The sequence below is a fragment of the Phodopus roborovskii genome, unplaced genomic scaffold, assembly GCF_943737965.1.
Source record: "Phodopus roborovskii unplaced genomic scaffold, PHOROB, whole genome shotgun sequence".
Classification (NCBI taxonomy): domain Eukaryota; kingdom Metazoa; phylum Chordata; class Mammalia; order Rodentia; family Cricetidae; genus Phodopus; species Phodopus roborovskii.
The window spans coordinates 11,052,275-11,076,224 of NW_026126598.1; the positions used below are offsets into that span (position 1 = coordinate 11,052,275).

The 23,950-nt window shown below is 45.4% G+C and overlaps 1 protein-coding gene across 7 annotated transcripts in view; it reads right to left on the reverse strand.

Annotated features, from left to right (window-relative positions):
* Nucleotides 1-23,950, reverse strand: part of Cux1 (cut like homeobox 1) — a 307,194-nt gene that overhangs the window by 46,891 nt on the left and 236,353 nt on the right. For 4 of the 7 annotated variants that reach the window (XM_051204950.1, XM_051204951.1, XM_051204947.1 and 1 more), the window contains exons 9-12: nucleotides 22,653-22,701; nucleotides 13,793-13,897; nucleotides 8,348-8,536; nucleotides 861-919 (exon numbers count right to left, since the gene is read on the reverse strand). In XM_051204950.1, the coding sequence (XP_051060907.1) occupies nucleotides 861-919; nucleotides 8,348-8,536; nucleotides 13,793-13,897; nucleotides 22,653-22,701 (402 nt within the window). The remainder of the gene's footprint in view (nucleotides 1-860; nucleotides 920-8,347; nucleotides 8,537-13,792; nucleotides 13,898-22,652; nucleotides 22,702-23,950) is intronic. The other 3 variants (XM_051204954.1, XM_051204953.1, XM_051204948.1) reach the window with 1 other exon arrangement.

Genomic DNA, 23,950 nt, shown 5'->3' on the forward strand with positions numbered 1-23,950 from the left:
CCTACAGAGACCACTCACAAGAATACAGGGTGAAGTCGAGGGGTAGCTGGAGATAGCCAAGTAGGGGTAATAGGAGAGCCCTGTGCACTGCACGTGGGGGTGCAGGACAGGGTCTGTGAGCTGGGAATGCCGTGGCCTAAGGGATAGAGGGACAGGAGAGGGTTTGGGAGCTCAGGTTCAGGAGGAGAAGTCAGAGATAGAAGGGGCCGGAAGGGACCATCCAAGCTTTCAAATGCAGTCAACAGCATAGAGGAAGACTGATTTTTGACAGGGAATGGAATCTGGAAGAAGACGGGTGGTCCTGCCTATAGAAGGCCCTATGGTGTAAGGCCCCGAGTTTTCAATGGAAAATGTTTTCTTCCTCTTCTGTTTCTGCTTGAGGGATTTACACTCGAGAAACAAGCTCAGACTGTACAACTGTTGTAAGTGCAGCATTTGCTGACTCCATGCATGCTGGAGTACTTGAAATGCAGTCCCATAATGTTCAAAGAAAGACAGGGATGTGGCATAGTTGGGAGGCTGCTTTCCTAGTATTCATAAGGCTTTGGGTTCCAGCCCTAGTACAGCATAAACCAGATGTGGTGGTACAAATTTATAATCCCAGCACTTGGGAGGTGGAGACAGGAAGATCAAGATCATCTTGACTATATATGGAGTTTTAGGTCAGTCTAGATTACATGAGACCCAATCACAAAGCAATCAGCTAACCACCCACCCAGTCACCCACCCACCCACCCACCAGAACCCTGTAAGAGGCTTGAATGAGAACAGTCGAAGTGCCTGGTGGCTCTGGATTGGGTTTGGGTACCACTTTGCACCCATCAGTAGACATGGAAGGTCCTATGCTTCTCCATACTTACTTCAGCTCTTTCTTCACCTCTTCATAGTCAGCCTGGCCTTTGAGTTTTTCTTCCAGTTGCTGAAAACAGAAAGGTTTTTATTAGTAGCCATGTCTTAAAGAAGGCTACCAGACTTCAGTGATGACAATCCCTATGAGCAACCCTGTATTCAGGGAGCCAACGATATGGGTGCCAACTTTTCTCTTATGACCTGGTGTGAGTGTTCATGTATGCGCGCGCGCACACACACACACACACTCAGAGGCATGGACACACAACCATAGGTTTTAGTGTAAAACTCAGTGACAGTAAAAGGGAAAAGCTTTACAAAGGTAGAAATATCCCACTGTGTATAAAATGTCAGTAAAATGCCTAACATTTCAAAGGAAGGCATCATGTGGTTTTTGAACAAATGTGTTTGACTGCCTGGAGAGTACAGGTAAAGCTCCAATTTTGGTAGAATCAGCCCTCAGCTGTTCAGTGGAGGGCTAAACAGCACTGGGAAGAAAGCATGTTCATTCTGGAGACTTAGACATTAGGATCCAGGAAACAGAGGACAGTTCTGTGGTGTGGCTCACTGAAACTTCATTCTTATAGGAATGGCTCTGACTGATAAGGACTGGCTCTACTGCCTTCTGGGGCAAGACAGTGTATTTCCAGAGTGATAATATGCTTAAGTGTTCCAGAATATTCTGTAAGCTTGTGGGAAACATCCATGGCTATCTTTACACTAATAGGCTTTCCTGGGGTCATGTGGTAAGTCTGAGGTGCTTCCTTCCAAAACCTGTTTTGTCTTTGAGGCCTTGGGGAGATAGGGCCACTCCAGATAAACCCTGAGTCTGCAGGGCAGGATCCCGGTGAATCATCATGTTTGAGCTGAAAAAATTCCAGGCTCTCAGCAGCTAGCACCTTGCTTACTATTTATGGAGCCCCTAGGTGTCTCTTAAGGTTCTGGTTGAGGCCAATGGAGAATATTCTAGAACCTGAGGAGGAAAGGCTTGCTTGGTCCATCTGTAGGGGAACCTACTCAGAGCTTCAAGCAGACTGCTGCTTTCTTTTCTTCACAATCGTTCATCTCATTTTCTTCTATTGCCTCTGCTGACAGAGTTCTTGTGTATTTCCCATTGCATAAAACTGCTCTACCTCATTGCCTTTTAAATATCTCTTGCTAACTTTATAAATTACAATGGTTTTCTCAGGGATAATCAAATGAAGGGTGGTAGGCACTCATTTTCCCATAAAAGACTCTCAGAAGGTGTTCTGAAAGAAGTGATTATTTCATTCCTCTCCCTACAGTCAAATAGCAGGAAGCATTAATGTACCGCCTACCCTTGAAAAGTGTTATCCGCGGTGTTTCAGAGAATGGCGGAAGGCAGGGAGAGAGACAGTGATGTGGTGTGTCACAATCTAACAAGGCCAACAGCACGAGTGCGGCCTTTCTGACAAACCAGGCGTCTTTGGGGCAGCCGGTGTGTTTCTCTTCCATAACCCAAGAGCAGCAGCAGGGGGGGAAACTGGTGGGAGGAGGTGCTAGGCCCCTCAGGGCTGAGATTCTTGTTACTGCCAAGTGTATGATACACTTGGTTACCCTGTGATGAGGCTATCAAAGGGAGGGCTGGAAGAGCAGCTCATTGGCAGAGTGCATGAAGCCCTGGGTTCCATCCCCTGCAGCACACAAACTGGGCATGGGTATATATATATACCTGTAATTCAGGAAGCAGAAGGGGAGGCAGATGCTCAAGACCCTTCTCAGTTACACAACTAGTTTGAGGCTAGTGTTAGCTACATGAGATCTTGCTTCAAAGAAAAAGGCTGTTGTAACTAGAATCTGTGTTTTATTATTGTGTGTGTTACTTATATGTGGGGCCATAGTATGTATGTGGAGGTCAAACGGGAATGTTTGTGGAGTCTGTTCTTTTCTTCCATCTTTTCGTGGGCCCTGAGGATTGAACTTAGATTGTCAGGTTTGTATGGGAAGTGCCTTCACCTGCTGAACCATTTCAGCAGCCTGAAAATTGTATGCATTTGGCCTTTAATACCAGCACTTGGGAGGCAGAGGCAGTGAGTTTGAGGCTAGCCTGTTCTACAAAATTTAAGTTCTAGGACAGCTAGAGCTGCCTTGAAAAAACAAAACAAAACAAAACAAAAAACTAAACCATGCAAACAAACAAAACCCCTCCAAATTTAAAAATAAATAAAAATAACAAAATAAAAAATTTACTACTACTGCTACTACTATTATTACTATGTATATGCATGTTCATTGTGTATGTGGTCAGAATACAATGTTTGTGGAGTTGGTTCTTTGACCTTTGTGTGAATCCCAGTGGATCAGGTTGCTAGGTTTTCATTCAAGTGTCTTTACCCACCAAGCCACTTGGCCAGAGTGTTTTTGTTAGGTATAACAGTGCTCAGCAAGAATTAAACAGCTTCCACTGAAATTTCATATTTTAACTAGACAGTTTTATAGAGAAGACCCCATTATTTATTTTTGTAAATTTCAATGACATTTTTCATCTTGGGGAGACAAAATTGCTAGGAGCTTGTGAAAGCTTGTTTGCACCTTCAGAGTGCCTTTGGCCTGGCCCTTAACCCCAGAATTCAATGCGGTCTCCTTAGATAGGAGTGGCTTCAGTTGCCTATGCAACTGGATCAAACACAGGCTGTCTGGCAGGTCCTCTATTTATTGAGCCACTTTGCTGGCCTGTGATATTATCTTATAAATTAAATACCTAATTGAGGCTTAGCTCAGATCTCTTTGTTTTGAGACAGGGTGTCATGTAGCCTCTCTGGCTTTGAGCTTGCTTTATACCCAAAGATGACCTTGAACTTCTGATCTTCCCATCTCTACCTCTAGAGTGCTGAGGATTGGTAGGCACTAGTAACCCAATTTATGCAGTGCTGGGGATGGAGCCCAGCTACACAAGCACTCAATCAACTGAGCCACATCTAATAAACCTGAGAGTTGCTAGCCTTTCCCATAAACATTCATTTTTAATTGAAGGTACTAGTGACATTATTTTCCATGCTACAATGAGGACAATGCAGGTAACTGGCTAATTGTACTACTCCATGACAAAACCATGGGCCAGTTATCAAAAGTAGCTGCCTGTTGTGGCAGCTGGTTTACTTCATTAATTATGAACTTGAAATTATCCACCACAAATGGCACAGTGCTGCTGCGCACTTGTCAGACTGGGCAGGAAGAAACAGTCCCCACTCACAAGCCAGTTTCCACAACTGTTTAAAGGTGAGAAGACATGGATAGTGATGAGCTAACTGTGACATTTGTATGAAAGAGTAGAACCTTGGCCAAGAGAAACTAGTACACATGAAACCCCATGGTGGAGGGAGGGATGGGACAGTTTCAACATGCTGGGGCATGAGGAGCAATTAATGAGATACCTGGGGTGTTCAATTACAGACAGTGCCAGGAAAATATACTGGTAAAAAAATCACCAGTGTCAGGATTCAAGATTCTGCCCGTGGGCTGGGGGTGTGGCTCAGTTGGCAGAATGTTTACATAGCATGCATGGAGGCCTGGGTTCCATCCCTAGCACCATAGCATCACATAAGCAGGGCATTGTGTAGTATGCCTGTAATCTTATGACTCCAGAGGTGGAGGCAGATGTTCAAGGCCAGAAGTGGCTACAAATTAAGTTGAGACCAGCCTGGGATACAACTGTCTTGACCACACAACTGTGTATGACTTGCTCTCTCACAGTGACTGTGTTATCAGACTCCTGAACACCTGCTTCAAAGATTAAGGATGCACCATATAGTATGCATAGGGAAACCACCAGCAGTTCAAGTCTAGCTAGAAGCTAAAGTGCCCCTCCTAGGCTGCACCCTGACTCCAGTCCCTCAGCACATCATTGGGAATCCCCCCAAAGCTGAAAAAATATGGTTCAAGAAGAAGAAGCAGAAAAAGAAAACAAACAGGAATAACAACAATTGGGTGAAAGGGAGGGAGACGGTGGGAAGAAAGACAACCCAGGAAGAAAATAATCCCACAGGGAATGGGCATGGTCATGCACACCTGTAGTCCTAGCACTTGGAGAGGCCAAGGCAGAAGGATTAGGAAATCAAGGCCAGTCTTGGCTACACAGTGAATTTCAGGCCAAATTGATACATGACATCCCATCCATCTCATCCCAGGAGGATGAGAAGGAGAAAGATGAAGGAGGAGGAAGAGGGCATACAGTAGGGTAAAATAAGCCATCATTTGTACCTTGTGGCTTTATAGGAGCTGTGACTATAAGGTCAGAGTTCCTCATTGTAGAAGCATCAGGTAATAGGTTGAGAAGGTGAAAGGTCTTCCTAATGATGGTATCTATATTTAGTTTAGGTCAGAAATTATAAATTATGACCATAAAAAAAAAGAAGCCCTAAGCTAGGCGGTGGTAGTACACACCTTTAATCTTAGCACTCGGGAGGCAGAGATGGATGGATCTCTGTGAATTTGAGGACAGCCTGATCTACAATGCCAGCTCCAAGACAGGCTCCAAAGCTAAAGAAACCCTGTCTCAAAACAAACAAAAAAAGAAGCCCTGGCTGAGCACAATGGTACAGACTTTTAATTCCAGCATTCAGGAGGAAGTAGTAAGTAGCAATCTGTGATTTCAAGGCTAGCCTGGTCTACTTTGCACTCTAGGCCAGCCAAGGCTATATAGTGAAATCCTGTCTTATACACACCTCTCAAATCAGAAAACAAACCCTGAGAAGACACCTTATCCAATCACTCTTATCCCTGTGGGGTATAGGAGGAGGATTGGCCCAAATGGTGGCCTCTGAAGCCTTCTGTGTGTGGCTTTGATATGTATGGAGCCATCTTTACCCCTGGCAACAAGGGGTTAAGATAATTAAAATCAGAAGTCTTGTTACTAGAGGATATGTTTTGATTATTAGATCAGACAGAGGGAAGGGAAAGATGATTTTGGAAAGAAGCATCACTGGATTGTTTCATTAACTACGCAGTATTAAAGAATTCCCTCAAGACACCATAAGAACATTAATTTGTGCAACTCTGTTTCATTGTGTGTGTGTGTGTGTGTGTGTGTGTGTGTGTGTGTGTGTGTGTGTGTGAAGGAAAACATTAGGGCCTTAACTGATTTAGACGAAATTGCTCTATATGAGAACTGGAGGGATGACAGCTTGCAGCTCAGCCAAGGAGCCATGGGCATTTGAGTCAAGATCTCATTGGGACAGAGGAGACACAGACAAATGATCAAGTGACGATGCCATCACCAGATCAGAAGTGATGACAATGCCCTAAGTCAGACTGGGCCAAGACCTCAAATTGGAGTTCTCACACTCGCCAGCTGGGCAAGCTGAGAGGAGGGAATGTTGGGCTTTGAGTCATCTACCTAAACCCAGGGCCTCCTCCCCACTGACACCTGGGCACAGGCACTTTCTGAGCCAGTGGAAGATACCCCTGCCAAAGAAGCAAAGGAGAAAACTAGCCTGGCAGAGCTATGGGTTCTGGCATCAGCCACAAACCAAGGCAAAATTGAGTTCTAGGTTTAAGTTGGTCATGTGTCAAAAAACAAAGCAAACAAACAAAAACAAAACAGTAAAAGAAAAAGGGCTGGGGAAATGGCTCAGTTGGTAAAATGCTTATGATGTGAGTTCTACCCCAGAACTACATAAGAAAGCTGACATGTTTTTAATCCCAGTGCTGGAGTAGAAATGGGTATATACCTGGGACTTGCTGGCCAACCAGCTGAGCCTACTCTTTGTGCCCTAGGTCCCAGTAAGAGGACTGTCTTAAGAGACAAGGTGGAATTTGCTACATAGCCCTGGTTGGCCTGGAACTCACAGGCTATTCTCCTGCCCCTGCCTTCTAAGAGCTGGGGTTATAGGCATCCACCACCATACTTCATATAAGAATAAAAATCTGGGGCTGGAGAGGTGGTTCAGAGGTTAAGAGCACTGGCCGCTCTTTCCAGAGGTCCTGAGTTCAATTCCCAGCAACCACATGGTGGCTCACCACCAAATGTAGTGAGATCTGGTGCCCTCTTCTGGTCTGCTGGCATATATGCTGATAGAGCACTGTACACATGATAAATAAATCTTAAAAAAGAAGAAAAAAGAAAAAAAAAGAATAAAAATCTGTTGCTCTGTCTTTTTCTCTTCTCTCACATTTCGAGACCAGGTCTAACACTAATAGTCAAGAGTGGCCTGAAAATTCTAGGCGTAATGACCTTCCTGCCACCTCAGGTTCATGCTTTATTGTATCTGTATTTATGTATCTGTGTGAAGTGCAGATGGAGAAGACATTGGATGTCTTGTTCTTCATTTGCTGTTGTATCCTCCTGAGACAGTCTTTCACCAAAACTGAAGCTAGACTTACAGCCACTAAATCCCAACAATCCCCTGTCTCTGTTCCCCACCAGAAATGGCATTACAGGCATGTATCAAACCATGCCAGGGGTTTTACATGGGTGCTGGGGTCTTGAATTCAGGTTCTCATGTTTACATAGCAAGTGCTCTTTACCTCTGAACCATCTCGATTCAGCTTTTCCCACTTTTCACAGTTAGCTAGATTTACTTCATTTACTGAACAGCAAGTGATAGCCACAGGCAGTCACTTACGTATGAACGAGGAGATACCCAGCAAAGACAGGTCAGCCTTGGGTGAAAACCCTGGGTCAGGAGCAGGAGGCCCTCCAGCTTGGCCAGAACCCTCGATGGTGCTGGTCTCACCTCCTTGTTTGCCAAACATACCTCCCAGAAGTCCCTCCTGGCCCTAACACCTAGCAATCTAGGATTCCAGAACTGTCTTCAAATTACACCTGCTTTGACTGGCTGCAAATACTTTGAAGTGTAATTACTATTATTTAGTGTATGTAAAAGGGTCTGGGTTCTGCATTAGGGAAGTGATCTTATGAAAAAGATTTAGAAGCCAGCTTCTGCTCAGTTGTCTAGAAGTCCATTTGAGACAGAAGGGATAGCATATGGCTCTATGGGTTGAGTCAACATCGAGTTCCAGGCCACATATTGGAGAGACAAAGAAGTCAGCTTGTGTGTGTGTGCGCTCAGATAGGACTTCTGTGGATCCCTGGGTGCTTGTGTAGTTTTAGAGAGACCAGAGTTTTGTGAACGGGGTCCTTGCCAGCAGGGCTCCATTAAAGCACCTAAATCTACAGAGATGGTCTTGACTGTGAGATTTGACCACCAAGCTCTCCACAAGGAGTAACCAGCAGTGCTGTGGGGAGACAGGAGCAGTCTTGGGAGATCCAGGTCCCAGGTGAAGCAGTGCAGTGGGCAGACAGGAGCAGGCAGGTATCTGCCAAAGCTGAAGGGGAGTGGTACACCAAGAGGGAAATGTCAAGGGCGGTAGTGAGGTCAGACTCAGTTTCCCTGTCCCAGGGATCTAGGACTTTGCTTAGAATTGACATGCATTCAAGGTCGCCAAGCTCACTGTGTGGGACAACATGGTCATGAAAGCTCATTCAAGCTTGCTAACCCCACCTTGCTCATGCTCGAATCCCCTTCCACGCCCTTACTTTGAGTGTGCTATTCTTGGCGCTCAGCTGCTGCTCCAGCTGTGAGATCTGGCTGGCGGAATTCTCACGAAGTTTGGTGAGGCTGGCCTGGAGTCGCTGCACATCTTCTACCAGCTGGGCGATCTCCCGCTCTTTGGCAGCCAACTCTACTTCCAGGCTGGATCGGGTCAGCACCTCTATGGCCTGCTCCTGGGAAGAAGAAAGCAATGACGAAACAGCACGGGCTCTAGGGTAGGAGGCTTGGGACCTGCCCACCTGCAACTGAGGCACAAGTCACATAGATAGGAGGGTGCACCCTGAAGGCTTCAGGGCTGGACATGACCTCTGTGTGCTGTCACCTGGATCTGTTATTTGAGCAAATACTGTCTTAGAATCTACCTTGTACTAGGCATGGGACCACTGAAGAACCGAAGCACAAAAGCCTGTCTTTTCCAGAGTCAGTTTAGACACACTGATTTGTGACGTATGATTGAGGTGGTGCTAATGACTACAGAAAATTGGAAGGAGAGAAGGTATGAGAGTTAAAGCCAGGGAGGTTCTCTATTTATTCAGTGGCAGAGTTTTACCATGTAAGCCTAGGCTAGCCTGAACTCATTGAAAGCCACCTCTTTCTGCTCGCTGAGAGCTGGGGTTAAGGATGTGCACTGAAAGGCTGTTATTATTATTGTTTCCCAAGACAAGGTCTCTCTGTGTAGTCCTAGCTGTCCCAGAACTCACTCTATAGGCCAGGTTGGTCTCAAACTCACAGAGATCCACCTGCTTCTATTTACTAAGTGCTGAGATTAAAGGCATGTGCCACCACCAAACCTCCTGGAAAAAGGCTCTTACATTAAAGTAGATTGACCAAAGAGTCTCACTGAGGTGGAGACCTGAAAGGCATGAGGTGATGTTTGGGGGAGAAAGAATTCTCAGCCAGTGGCACAGCAATGAGGGAAGCTCAGGTGACAGTACCTAGAACTTTGTGGAAACACATAGTTGGCTTTTTGTTGTTGTTGTTTTTTAGCCCTGTAGTGGGGATCCAGTGTCCTCTTACCTACAACAAGTATGCTTTTTGACAGACTGACTCCCAGTATTTTTGTTTTGCTTTTTGGTTTAACAAGGATGGCTTTCATGTACCTCAGGCTGGATTTGCTATGTAGGGAGGCTGGCTTTGAACTAGTAATCATCCTGCATTCACCTTTCAAGTGCTAGTATTATAGGTGGTCAACACCACTCCTGACTAGCATAAAGAGGTTAAAGATAAGGAATATACACATTGGTGGTTCCTCTGCTTAAAAATGCTTATGATAAACAAGTGGTTTCTTTTGTTAATTTTCCTCCCACCCCATGCTCGCTCTCTCTCTCTCTCTCTCTCTCTCTCTGATGTGTGTGTGTGTAGGTCAGAGAACAACTTGTAGGATGTTGTTCTCAGATTGCCAACTCAGCAGCAAGAGCCTCTACCTGTTGAACCATGGCTCTGAATATTCGTTATTAAAAAAAACAAAAAAGGGCTTCGGTGCCAGAGAGATGGCATGACACAGTAATTAAGAGCACCTGGCTGCTCTTCCAGAGGACCTAGGTTCTTTTCCTAGCACCCACTGTCTTTAAGTCCAGCTCCAGGGCACCTAGCACCCTCTTCTGGTCCAGGTAGGTACTGTATGTGTAGGGTGCACAGATACACGTAGGCAAAACATATCATACACATAAAAATAAGAAATAAAATGTCCAAAAATATTAAAAAGGGGATGGAGGGGTGACTTAGTGGCTAGGAGCATGAGCTCCTAGGATTTACATAGTGGTTCACAACCACCTGAGCCTCAGTTCTGGGGATCCAATGCCCTCTTCTGGCCTCCACTGGAACCAGGCTTTCACACAGTGCACAGACATACATGCAGACAAAGTACCCATACACATAAAATAATTAAAAACAAAAACAAAAAAATGGTTCATTGCCACTTAAAATCCTGTGTGGAAAACATCAATCAGAAAGGTGTTTAAAAACAAGCAAAGTTCAATCTATAACTTGGTTTTTCAATGACTCAAGCAATGTTTTCCCATGTGGTGGTGCACACATGTCATCTCAGCACTTGAGAGGCAGAGGCAGGAGGATAGAGAGCTTACCAGCCTGGGATACACAGTGATTTCCTGTACCCAAATTACCCCCCCACCCCAAATAAATAAAAGCAATCATGGCTTTTGGATAATTCTGGAAGCTTTTCTGCAGAGTAGAAACATTTGTGTATGAATGCTGTGGATCGGGGCTGGAGTGTGATCTCCATAGAATGAAAGAGCACGCACGTGCGCGCACACACACACACACACACACACACACACACACACACACACCATAGCACACAGAGGTTCCTTAATCTTGGTCTTGTCTAGTCTGTGCCCAAGGTGCTTGTCCCAGGGCACATGGCACATGTGGGGACAGGCAGTTATGGGGGAAGTGACTTTTCATAGCTCTGTCCCCAGAAATTCAGGCTTTTTTCTATTAAATTTCATGAAGGTCTATGTGCCAAGCAGACATTCTTCTGGTTCTTTAATTTGTATGATATTGTATTTTCTTCCTCTGACCCTAGGCTCTGCTGTAAAAATAGGCCATTCATTCCTCTGGCCTGGGCCCCTAAGTATCCCCTGCTGGCTTGTCCCCAGCACAGTCTATCACACCACTTTGTCCACCATGTATCCTACAAAAGTCAAATGAGATATGAACATATACCCCAAACTACCTGTTCCTTGGCCATAGCTGTCTCCTACATGCAGAAGCTCCTGTTGGTCCCATAATGGTATACAATGAGATGAAAGAAATGGAGAAGGGCCAGGGGCTGAGGTGGAGGGAAAAGTTTGGGTCTGGGAAATAATGCTGGGGACTGTTATTTTAGAGGCTAAGAATGGAAGAGAAAGGCATAATGGAGAAGGGAAATGCACACACAGAGGGAATAGGATGAGGGTAGGTCCAGGATGGCCTTTCAGTTTCCTCCTCATACCCAGAGGGGAGTAGGATTCATCCTTGCTTCTCTTTCATGCTGTATCACCTCAGTTCCTGTCTCTACTTGGAGAGCAAGGTTAGCTGGGTGGAACAGAGATGTTTGCTACATAGATGGACCTGCTTCCCAATATTCCATTTCCACTAGGCTCTAAAGATGGCCAGGTGTGCTGCAACTGTTCCTGAACTAATATTTGTCTGTAGGCATTTCACAAGGGCTATTTTAAGCATCCTGTCTTGCTCAGTGCCAGTCAAAGAGAAGCAGGTAAATGGATGAAGGAAAAGGAGCCTATGAACTACTTGGCACTTGTGTGGGTGCCTCATGCTTCTGTGAGACATCCAATGCATTGTTTCTGGCTTTGCCATAGCTATGGATTCTCCTCTTTCCCAGTTGAGTTCAGCCAGCCAAGCCCAACAAGTCCAACAGACCTTTTTTTTTTTTTTTTTTTTTTTCTTTTTTCTTTTTTTCCTGCTGGCTCTGTGCCTCAATGGGAAGGCACATACAGGGAAGTCCCTGCTCACTGTGGCTGGGAAACTGAAGCCAGGCCAGGTCAATGCTGCACTTAGCCCATGATGAAGTGTGGAAGCCAACCCTGGCCCCAAAACTGACTCGACCTGCAAAAACATTCATTTCCTTCTGGAATGTTTGGGTTTGCTGTGGCCCAGTAAGGTGCCAGGATTCTTTATAACTCAAACATTTAGTGCAGAAGCCCTGTTAGACATGTTAGGATGAATGGCTTCCTCCTAACCAAGGGCGGCCACAGAAGCTGGGAAGCTGCTGGCCCTGGCTCTAGGGCCTGCCTCTGCCCAGGGCATTTACATTTGGGTAAGGAAGAATAAAGGGGTCATTTCAGAGAAAAATAAGTGATTGTGTTCCTGAAGTGTGAAGGAAGTAACAGCCTCCTGCATAAGGACCTTTCTACTATACCCTGAAATGGTCAGAGCACTCTGTATTTAGTAATAATAATAATTTATTATTTTTGAGATGAGGTCTTATTGCTATGTAGCTTAGCCTGGCCAGTCCTCCTGCCTCAGTTTCCTGAGGGTTTTTTGGTTGTTGTTTTGAAGTTGAGTTTCATATAGCCCAGGCTGGTCTTGAACTTACTATGTAGCTGAAAAAGACCTTGAATTCCACATCCTCCTGGTTCTACTTCCCAGGAGCTGGGACTACTTATGTTTGACACTATGCCCAGGTACACCCTCTTTTTACAGATAGTCAGGGAGATAGGTTTCTTTGTCCCAAATCTCCAGTTCAGACACTTGGGAGCTGGGGTCTGGACTAAGCATCTTAGCTAGTGTGATGCTCTGTCACTAGTTCCAGTTACTTAAGGTCACCAAAGGCACCTGGAACCTGCTCATTCAGGGCTACCTTGACAGAATCTTGATAGTCACATGGGACTGGGCATGTTACTGCATGCCTGTAATTCTGGGATTGAGGAGGCTGAGGCAGGAGGATCACCAATTGGAGGTTAGCTTGAACTAATGTAGTGAGGCTTTGTCTCAAAAACAAATACAAAACAAACAAAAACAACAAAAACAAAAAAAGCAAGCAAGCAAGCAAGCAAGCAAGCAAGCAAGCAAGCAAGCAGGGCTGGTGAGATGGCTCGGTGCATAAAAATGCTTCCTGTGTGAGCCTGATGACTTGAGTTCAACCTCCAGAACCTGCATAGTAGAGGAAGAAAACAGATTCCTACAAGTTGTCTTCTGACCCTCACATATGTACAGCTACCCCTACACCTACAAAAGAAATAAATGGAGAGAGAGAGAGAGAGAGAGAGAGAGAGAGAGAGAGAGAGAGAGAGAGGGAGAGAGAGGGAGGGAGGGAGAGTTTGGATTTTTGGGTCCTACCCTTCCTGAATGTGTGCTTTTTAGCTGAGATTCCAGCCACTGTGTAAATTCAGGGCCAGCTGCTGTTTATGCCTCATTGGGAGGGCAGCCTCTGTTTCCTTGTGGAGTTCTAGGGAGGCACTCTTTTTCAGTTCTGGTTACCCCTGGTCTCCACCTGGCACAGGACATGTACATGCACACTGGGATCACCCCATGGCAACCATGGGACACCTATGTCAGCTTGTCAGATCTGGGGTCGCCTATGCATCAGACAGACCTGTGTGTGTGCTGTGAGGGAGTTTTGAGAGCCTGTTGGTTGAGGGGATAGCACCTAAGGCTGGGGTCCTGGAGTTGACAGAAAGGAGAAAGGCAGCTAAGCAGCAGCATTGACCTCTGCATCATAACTGCAGATGTGAGTAGCTGCAGCTCGTTCCTGCTGCCATGATGGACTGTGCCCTTGAACCATGAGATAAAATAAACCCTTGATTCTGTCCTTTAAGTTTCTTTGTCAGTCATTATGTTGTAGCAATGAGAAATGTAACCAATATACCCACCAAACAACCACTCTTGCTCAACTGTTATTCCAAAAGGAAGAGTGGGATGGGAGTGACTGGGGTGGGAATGGGGAGAGCAGGGCCAGGGCTACCCACCACGTCTGGAGCCTTCTGGATCTGTGAGGCCAGCTGGAGAGAGTGGTTGGCCGATGAGAGCTGTTCCCTTAAAGTCTCTGCCTCTCTCTGTGCCACCTCTGCCCTCTGAGAGAAACAAAAGGGGGGGGGGGGGAGAGAAGAAAGTACATTTGGTTCAACAGCTGACAATTATTACAAGAACATTCATCAATTCATGCCTGACTGACTGTAATTGATTTTCCTAAACACTCAACCTAATAAATGCTATGGAAAAACACACACACACACACACCCTAGAATGTGATGGATTTTTATTTTAAACAGTACAAGGAAGAAATAATTGAGCGATTATGACAGTAATTTAACGCTAGGAGCGAGGAATCCCCTGCTGGTATTAATGCTCCGGCCCATTGCTTTTCCCAGACTGAATAAATACCGCTGGAAATAGAGTCTTCTGATTCAATTTCTTTCTATTCTCATGGACCGGAGAGACTTTATCACAGGCTTACTCCTGGGAGTCATTCTCATGGGTAAACACTTTATTAAAGATACTCTGGCCATTTTCCCCACCACACACACTATATTGTGGTTGTTTTCATCCATGGTGTATCTTCATGAGTGGACTGGAGAACTCTGGCTTCTTTTGTGAGGGATGGACTGGGTTCTGCAGTTAACCCTTCAGGGGGGAACATTTGCAAATATTGGCATATGCAGCTAGCCAGGCTTCTCTGGGCCAGCTGTAAGTGGACAACCCAAGCTGGTGCTGGGAACTTGAACAGAAATGGCTGGATCCTTTTGTAGTATGTCTAGGACCCTGGATAAGAAAGCTGGCTGCTGCAAACTCACACTTGCCATTGGACAAAGAGGAGAGCCACTCTAGTGCCTATCACTCAAGAGGCCTTCTGGAAAGATAAGCAGGGGGACAACTATCTATGATTCTGGGGCCCCTACATACTCATCTGTAGAATGGGGATGTTGTGCTCACTCAAGCACCTGGGTTGGGCTCCTTGACCACATTGGTTTACGATGGGAGCAGTTTTTCATTGGGCTTATCCAGGTCTTATTATTATGACTAAGACATTAGGACGTAGACTGAGAGTGATATGCTACTTCTCTATACCCTTGGCAAGTTATATTCTGTTATCATAAAAAGTTAATGAGGGAGGCAAGGCAGGAGGATTCTGAGTTTGAGGACATCATGGGCTACACTGGGTTTTAAGCAAGCCTGAGCAATACAGTGAGTAGAATGCCACCTGAATTACACAATGATTTCAAAGCCAATTTGGGCTATGCAATGAGTTCAAAGCCAGCCTGAATTACACTAGGAAATCTTGTCTCAAAAACCAAAACAAAAAGTTATCTACAAAATAAAACAGGAAAGGTTAATGAAGAAAGCTGGCTAAGCAAGATTTTCCCATCAATTACTAAGAGAGAAGTCACAGAGAAAAAACAACGTGTTAGCTTGCACTGGTGCATGCTGGCTAATCTGTTTGTACAATGACAGGGTGGGGTAGCTGGAGTGACTTGGTGGTGGCACCAGTGAGCCAGTATACAAGTTAGAATGGAAGGATAGTTTATCTGCCTAGGGTGGGCCTGGTAGCCAACTGTCCTGCTTGTTGGAGAGCTTGGGGGAACAGCTTTTAATCTGCCACATCTATGCCCAAGTGTTTCCTGACACATCTCTGCTCCAGACAGAATGGAGAACCAACAGGAATCTAGAGCCAAAGGGACTGTAGAACCAACTGTCGGGCTAAGTTTTTAGTATTATGACAAGAATGGAGAAAGCAATGTCTGCTTCATGCTAACTATCCAATGAGTCTTATTCCCAGCCTTTCACTGGGGGATTCTAGGCAGGTGTTCTGTCAAGGAGACCCATCTTGCCTCTTCACTGAAGAAATCTAGGCAAGGTCTCTATTGCTGAGCCACACCCCAGCTTCTCAATGGGGGATTCTAGGCAGGCATTCCATCACTGACACAAATCCCTTGCTTTCTTTTTACTTTTTATTTTGAGACAGATTCATACAAGCTAATTTGCCTAGTCGGGTCTTGAACTTGTAGCCCTTCTGCTTTAGCCTTATAAGAAGTTGGGACAATAGCTGTTTTTCCCAGTTTCTCTGGCAGGCAAGACACATAACTGAAAATAATTTCCTCCTAATTAGTGAGGAAAACTTTCAAGTACATAATTCCCACAGCTCTTCCAGGAATAAAATGTATTTTGACAAATTTCCTAGTCTCTTTGATGAGTAAAATATTTCTTCATCTATTAGGGAAGAAGTTCTGATAGATGCTGAACAGGTAGCATTACCACAGTGGCATGTTACACTGGCCCTGTCTCCTAGAACCATTTGAGATGGGGATGGCCCAGGTACTAAGTTCATCATTAGTCCTAAAAACTTGTAAAGATGCCAGGTGGCTGAGTACCACCCATCACAGACTGAGGCATCAGCTAGCCACTTGCAGTTTTCCTAGGGTCAGCACTTGTATTAAGTCCCCAAGGTCACAGTGGTGTGAGGTGTGGAGGGTTCAGCATTGGGGAGGCTGATTCAAGAGGACAGTAAGGTTGAGATTAGCCTGGGCCACACACAGAGAGCATTCTCAAAAAACAAACAAACAAACAAAACCCTAAAAACCAAAAAAACAAAAACCAAAACAGAAACAGGTTGGGCATGATAGTGCATTCCTTTAATGCCACTTTGAAGCTAGCCTGGTCTACATAGTAGAACCCTGTCTCAAAAAAAAAAAAAAAAAAAAAAAAAAAAAAAAACCACAACAACAAAAACAAAAAACAAAAAACCAACAAAGTCAAAACAAAGGTAGGGGTGGCTGCTTAGCCTGTTATAGTTACTACCTAAAAAAGAAAGGTCTGGGGATGTGGCTCAGTTGGTAGAGTGCTTGTATGCATGCACGGAGCCCTGGGTTCCATACCATCACTGACTTGACTGGGCATGGTGGCAGAAGCCTGTAATCCCAGTGTTTGGGAGGTAGAGGCAAGAGGAACAAGAGTTTAAGGTCATTCTTGAGGCTAGTTTGGGCTATGAGATCCTGTCTCAAAACAAACCAAAAACAAATCAATGAAGCTGCTATGTTTGAAGTCACTGTTCCAAGGTGGCCAAACTTGGTTACTTTAGTGCAAATTCTTGGTTTCACATTTACTTAGGATTTCTACTGCAAAATGCACCCACCCTCAGCATTATCAGCAATGACTATCTGCCACCAACAATTACAAGGTATAGACCGGAAGAATTAAAAACCAGAGCAGTTCAGGGAAGGAGTAAAGGATAGGGTGATAGACACTAGTTGGGAGCTGGGGTAAATCTGTTTCCAGGTTGATAGCCACCCTGCCCCCCCTCCTCCCCGGCAGCTGAGGCAGACAATGAGGGGGTTAGTGCTCCCTGTTTGGAGACTCACACACTCTTGACAAAACCACAACTCAGACCACTATGTTTGGGATGCAGAACTGACCCCATCATTGTGGAATGAGACACTACATGCTTCTGAGTGCTCTCAGACAGGCACATTCCTGCAGAGGCAGAGCCAGGGGAACACAGGACAGGCCCTTGAACAGCAAGCAGGGACAGCACTTGCCACCCTCTGTGGCTGCCCTTATGCTTTTTCTTGAGAAACAATTTCTGGAACAGAGGGAGAAGAAGAGGAGGGAATGAGGTAGAACAGGAGCAGTACTGACCTTTGCAGAGAACAGCTACTCTCTGCAAATCAGCTGGGGACCAGTGAGGTAGTAGAAGTCAATGGTGACTGTGCATACCACAGTGACAGTGTCAAATAATTAAGACCATCTCTGGGGCTACAATGTGCTCTTCAACTAAGATAGATGACTTTGGGTTTTGAGACAGGGTCTTATGTAGTTCCGGCTTGCCCCAAACTGACTAAGTAGCTGAAGATGACCTTGAACTCTTGACCCACCTGTCTGGTTTAAATTGTTCCAGGGATGAAATGCAGAGCTTTGGGCATAATAGGTGATACTCTATCAACTGAGCTATACCCCCCTCCTCTTCTTTTCTCCTTTTTTGTTTTGTTTTGTTTTTGAGACAGGATCTCAACTCCTGACCCACCTCCCAAGTGCTGACATTACAGATGTTAAGGCACCACATCTGACTACTTCCCTTGGTTTATATGGTGGTGGTGGGGCTTCAATCTATTCATCTGCCCCCTTTGGCCCTAGATTATTTGCCTATGTTTTCTCTGTATATGTGGCCACTAAAACACAGATATGGGGAAAGCCAAGATGAGGAAATCCCTGCAGCAGTAAAGTGGCCTAGTGTGTGAGCTAGTGATGGATGGCATGTGGCCAGAGCCATGAGAGACCAGAAGTGACCCTGTCAGTGGTTCTTCAGGAACCTGGAGAAGGACATGGGCAAGATATGAGATACTTGTCACCCCATGTACCAAGCAGATGGGGCATTTGGAGCTAGGTCCCCTTCAGAGTCACCACTTGTATTGCTGGCCACTGCAGGCCAGGGCGAAAAATCACTTCTGCAAGCATCGGGACTACAGGAGAGTCTGATGAGCAAATTTCCCTACTTCTGACTGCCACCAAGGTGCTCCCTGTGTGTTCTAGGACAGAAATGTAAGACAGGGCCAAACCAAGGAATGCCAAACCCAGTCGGCATGTGCCTGGCCCCATGGGGAGGGCCAGGTCTTGGTTTAGGAAGCCAGCATGACATCACCATCCAGGGCTGCTAAGAGCAGGGTACAAGGGCCAGTTGAATGAAAATGAGAGCATATGTGAATGAAATCCTGCTTCCATTCCATGGATGGTGGCATCTGGGTACTAGAGTGGTGTTTTGGTTAGGGTTTCTTTCCCCCCCCCCTTTTTTTGGTCATCCTGATACAAGCTGGATTTATTTGAGAAAATAACCTACATCAAATTACCTGTGTAAGCCTGTGGGACATTTTCTTGACCAATGATTGATAAGGGAGGGCCCAGCTCACTGTGGGCAGGTGATCTTGGAGCTATAAGAAAGGATGCTGAGTAAGCTATGGGGAACAAGCCAGTAAGCAGTGTTCCTTCATGGCCTCTGTTTCAGGTCCTGCCTCTGGATTCCTGCCTTGAGTTCTTGGCCTGATTGACATGCAAGGTGAAACAAACCCCCATTAACACATAAGAACCTAGCAGAAGAATGTCATGTACTGTGGAGCTCTTCCCACTCCCTGTATCTCATCTCATTACAGCACCTGGCTCCTTCTCTTTGGGGAAGTTAAGCTGTTTTCCAGGCTTGAAGATGCACCTCAGTTGGTAGAGTGCCTGTCTAGCAGCATGAAGCCCTGGGATTTGATCCCCAGCACTGCATGAACTACATGGCAATGCATGCCTGTAATCTCAGTACTTGGTGGGTGGATGCCGGACTATCAGGAGCTCAAAGTCATCCTCAGATACAGAGTGGATTTGGACAGCCTGGGCTATGAGAATCCTTCTCAAAAACAAATAAACAAACACAAATAAGAAAGCAAACAAGCTCTATCCCCAGCCCAAGGGGTCTTTCCTGGTTGTCTTGTTCTGTAAACACCAGCAGGATAATAGGAGGAGATCAATTTGGTTTAAATAGCTTCCTCTAGGCCCTACTCCTGTGGCTTTGTGTCAGGAATCAGAGCTGCTCTGGAAGGGGAACAGGGAGAGGTATAGCTGGCAGCCAGCCACACAGGGAAAAGAAGACATGGTTCCTCCATGCTCTTTGATGTACCAAGCTAAGGTTTATTTATCAAGAAATTCTGGGAGTTCAGAATCTTTCCTTTGAGTAGCCAGTTACGATGATAACTATTAATGTGAGTGCTGGAAGTTGACCAAACATGTGTTAAGGAGACTCCCCTGCTTCCCTAATAGCTACTGCCCATTTTTCTGGTTCCCTGGGGTAGAGACATAATCCCTGAGCAATGAAACAGCACTATGGGTTTCAACAGAATGTCTGGGATAAACCCAGGGCAAAACCAACACTAAAAGTCAATGAACTAGCGAATTGCTCCTCCTGGGCGGGTCCCATGGTCCAGATGTATGTGGCACCTATGGCACTCTGGCTGTGTGTAGCCTGCTCTTGCTCAGCCTACTTCTGCCTTGTTTCCCTGGGCACCATCTCCTGTCCCATCCTGTAGGCTTCTCCTGTTCTGCCACCAGAGTTGCTTGCTGCTCCCTTGGCTTCTGGCTTTCCCAGCGCCATTCCTTACTGCAACTTTATCTACAGTGATTCCTTTATTTCTTTCTAATGATTTTTTAAAAGATTTATTTTAGTTGGACATGATGGCCCACACCTTTAATCCCAGTGCTAGGGAGGCAGAGGCAGGTGGATGTCTGTGATTTTGAGGCCATCTTGGTCTAAAAATGGAATTTCAGGCACCTAGGGCTGTTACACAGAGAAACCCTGTCTGGAAAAACAAAAGGAAACAAAACAACAACAACAAGGTGTGCGAGGTGTGTGTGTGTGTGTGTGTGTGTGTGTGTGTGTGAGAAAGAGTGAGTGCAGGTGCTCTGGGAGTTCAGAAGTCGCTTTCTGATCCTCAGGAACTGCCCAGCATAGGTGCTAAGACCAAACTTGGAGCCTCTACATGAGTGTTATGTGCTGAACAATCTCTCCAGCCTCAAGTGACCTTTTAATTGAATACAAATCCAGGATCTCCATCCTTGCAGTATACCCACTGGTCCCAGGATAAAGCTCCTCTCTCCCTAACCTGCTGGGCATTCCTAGCAGACTGCTCTCTAGCTGCTGGCCACACAGCCTAGCTTTCCTCTAATGCCACCTCCAGTTGTTGCCCCGTAGACTTTCATCTCTCTCTCTCTCTCTCTCTCTCTCTCTCTCTCTCTCTCTCTCTCTCTCTCTCTCTCTCTCCCTCCCTCCCTCCCTTCCTTCCTTCCTAAACAGGGTTTCTCTGAATAGCTCTGGCTGTCCTGGAATCCCTCTGTAGATCAGGCTGGCCTCACATGGATCGCCTGCCTCTGCTTCCTGAGTGCTGAGTTTAAAGACATGTGCCATCATTACCCAGAAATTTTCATTCTTTTTCTCCAATCCCCTAGACAACCTTTTAGGGCTTAGATATTCCCTTCTCAGATGCAGTACCAAGGGTATCCACCCTTTTAATACTGTAACACAATGTTGTCATCTGCAGAGCTTACACTAGTCAAACAAAACCAAAGCAAAGCAATGCTCCCTAAAAACAACAAACAAACAAACAAGCAAAATAAAAGCTCCCCAAAACAAATGAGAAAAAAAACACCCTCTAATGTGCCAAGACAACCTTAAGTTAGACTTCTGGGTTTCTTGTCCCAGCTCAGTGATGGACCAGGCACTGACTGGCTTTTCCTATTTATAAAATAAGAATCCTAACCATGTGGATCTCAGTGGGGAGGCTGGGCAGGTGAAGTGATAGGATCCTGGCAATGTGCTTAGATAGACTACATATAGAACATTCCAGGATGCACAACCATTCTGACTAGTACTAGGGTGGCTAAGACTACCTAGGAGACCTCAGGTGACCAGTGTCATACTCTCCACAGAAAGCCCCTTACAGGCCAAGCCCAGGACCTTAAGAAAGGCCTAAGCACCAGTTACTACCCCCACCCAGTTCTCCTAAGGGAGTAACAGAGCCAAGCATTCCATCATTCCCTCCTATGCAGGTTTTCCTGGTTAATTTTATCAGGGAAAAAATGGACAGTGATTTTCCCTGAATGCAGATCAAGTTTGAGTGACAGTACCTGTGAAAGACAGGTGACCAATGAGTTCCTGAGGGGACAAGAGGGGCTGCAGGGATTCTGTCTGGGAGGCTTTTCATTTCACAGAGAGGCTTGAACTCACTGGGTGGGGTCACCCAATGCAAGATTCAAAACTTTCCTATGCCTATGGCTACCCAGCTGTAAAATTGAGTGGGCAGAGGCCACAGGCCACGTCCTGGGCTGAGAAACTTAATTTCTGCTTTAACTGTTTCTTCCCCCAGTGAAGAACCCATGGTGACCAGCCTGGAGTGCAGCTCAGTTAGTTGGTAGAGTGCTTGCCTAGCATTTATGAAACTCTGGGCTTGGTCTCTAGCAGTGCATTAACTAGAGGTGTAGGTACACACTTGCCATTCTAGCATGGGGAAGGTAGAAACATGAGAACCAGAGGTTCAAGGTCTTTCTTACTTCTATAGCTAGTTCGAGGCCAGCAGCACCAGTTATAAAAGCAAAGTATTTACTGCCCTGTAGGGCCTGTGGGGGCCGGGAGGTTTGTGGAGAGCTGAGTGCTTTCTTGGAACCATCTGATACTATAACTGTTCTGTGTGTGATACTGTGCTATGTATTTCCTGAAAAGTATGTTTGATAACTGGGCATCAGCAGAGAGGAGCTGTCCACTAGGAGCTCCACTAGAGTAAGTAGTAGGAACCAACTAGGAGTTGACAGTTAATTCTATGGTATAATGGATGCCTGAGGACAAGGCACCAGACATGCTCAACCTTATGGCATTGGGATGACATTTTCAACTTCAATGTGAATTCACACTCGGGAACTGTACAGCTGCAAATCAATCAATCAATCAATCAATCAATCAATCAATCAATCAATCATTCAATCTCACAATGTTTTAATAAGTTTACAAGTTTGTGTTGGACCTCACTCATGGCCATTCTAGAATTCACGTGGCCTTTGGGCCATGAGTTGGACACTCCTGGAATTTATGCAGGGGATCAGAAAAACAACAAGTACCCTTATGTATCTGTGTCTCAGAAACTGGGGTTGAACCTGAGATTCTGCCAAGGAATAGTGCTGCAGATGCACTTCTAACTTCTGTGACACTGTGAAAATGGATCCACAATGATCACCCCCATCATGGAGTGAGGCATCTCTCAAGACATCAGAATGGGAGAGCTATGGTGTTTTATAGTGAAGGTATGAACAGCTTACCTGGTTGGCTCGTTCAAGGTCAGTCATGATCATCTCAATCTCATCGGCCCTGTGAAAGCAAGAGGGAGAGAGGTTAGTCACCACTAAGGCAGGCGCAGTGAAGTGACCAAGGCTCTGGCATTAGGGAGGGGAAGACCATAGACAGCATGCCTATTTGCTTATTATTATTGTGTGTGTATATCCCCCTGCCATAGTGCCAAGGATAACTTTCAGGAGTTGGTTCTACTCTTCTATTGTGGGCTCCAAGAATCAGACTGAGGCCCTCAGGCATAAGCAATAAGCGATTTTATCCACTGAGCACCTCATCAGACCTTAGTTAATTAACTAGCTTGTCCTAAGATAGGGTCTCCAGTAGCCAAGGTTGATCTCAAAATGGCCGTGTAGTCAAGGATGACTATGAACTACTGCACCTACCACTCAAGTGCCAGGATTAAAGGCATCTGCCTGCCACACTGTGTTTTGAGGCAGGTTCTCTCACTGGCCCAGAGCTGACTATGTAGTCCAGGTTGGCTAGCCAGAGAACCGCAGAATAGTTTTAGGTGGCTCTAGAGATTGAACTCAGGTCCTCATGCGTGCACAACTACTTTAGAGACTGCCATCTCCTCAGCCCTTCATCATCCTCTAGTTCTGCTGAACTTTCTTCATTCCAACATTCTCCCACTTTGACTAGCAATGGGTTGGCACATCCACTTCTGTCTTCCACATCATTCAACTGTTTCTTTGTATTTTTCTCTTTTTACTCCTTTTAAAATAGAGGGATTTTTTTTTTTCATTTTTTTTTTTTTTTTGGTTTGGTGTGTGTTGGGTGGGAGCATGCCCCATGGTGGTATGTGTGGCTGTCAGAGGGCAATTTTAAGTCAATATTTTCAGCATGTGGGGTCCTAGGGATTGAACTCTGGCAAACACCTTTATCCAACTATCTTACCTGTCCCTTATTCTTTTTTTTTTTTTTTTTCTCCTTTTAGGCATCATCAGTTTAATATAAAAGGGAGGCAGGAAATTATTTACATGATGAATAGTTCAGAATGTCGTCAGAATGGGCATCTTCATGTGACACCATTTCAACAGTGATTTCAGTCCATATACTTTCCAAGAATGTCACAATCTCTAAATAAGAAATAATCATTGTCGTCTAGAAGTACTTTGGTGCCTTGGTATTCTGGGAGAATTCTGTCTTCAACTTCCACATTAATTGGCTTAATCTCTCCACCCTTTCCTTTTGAGCTTGATCCCACAGCCACTACTGTTGCTTGCAATGCTTTTCCTTGAGACTTTTCTGGAAGCATAATGCTACCTTT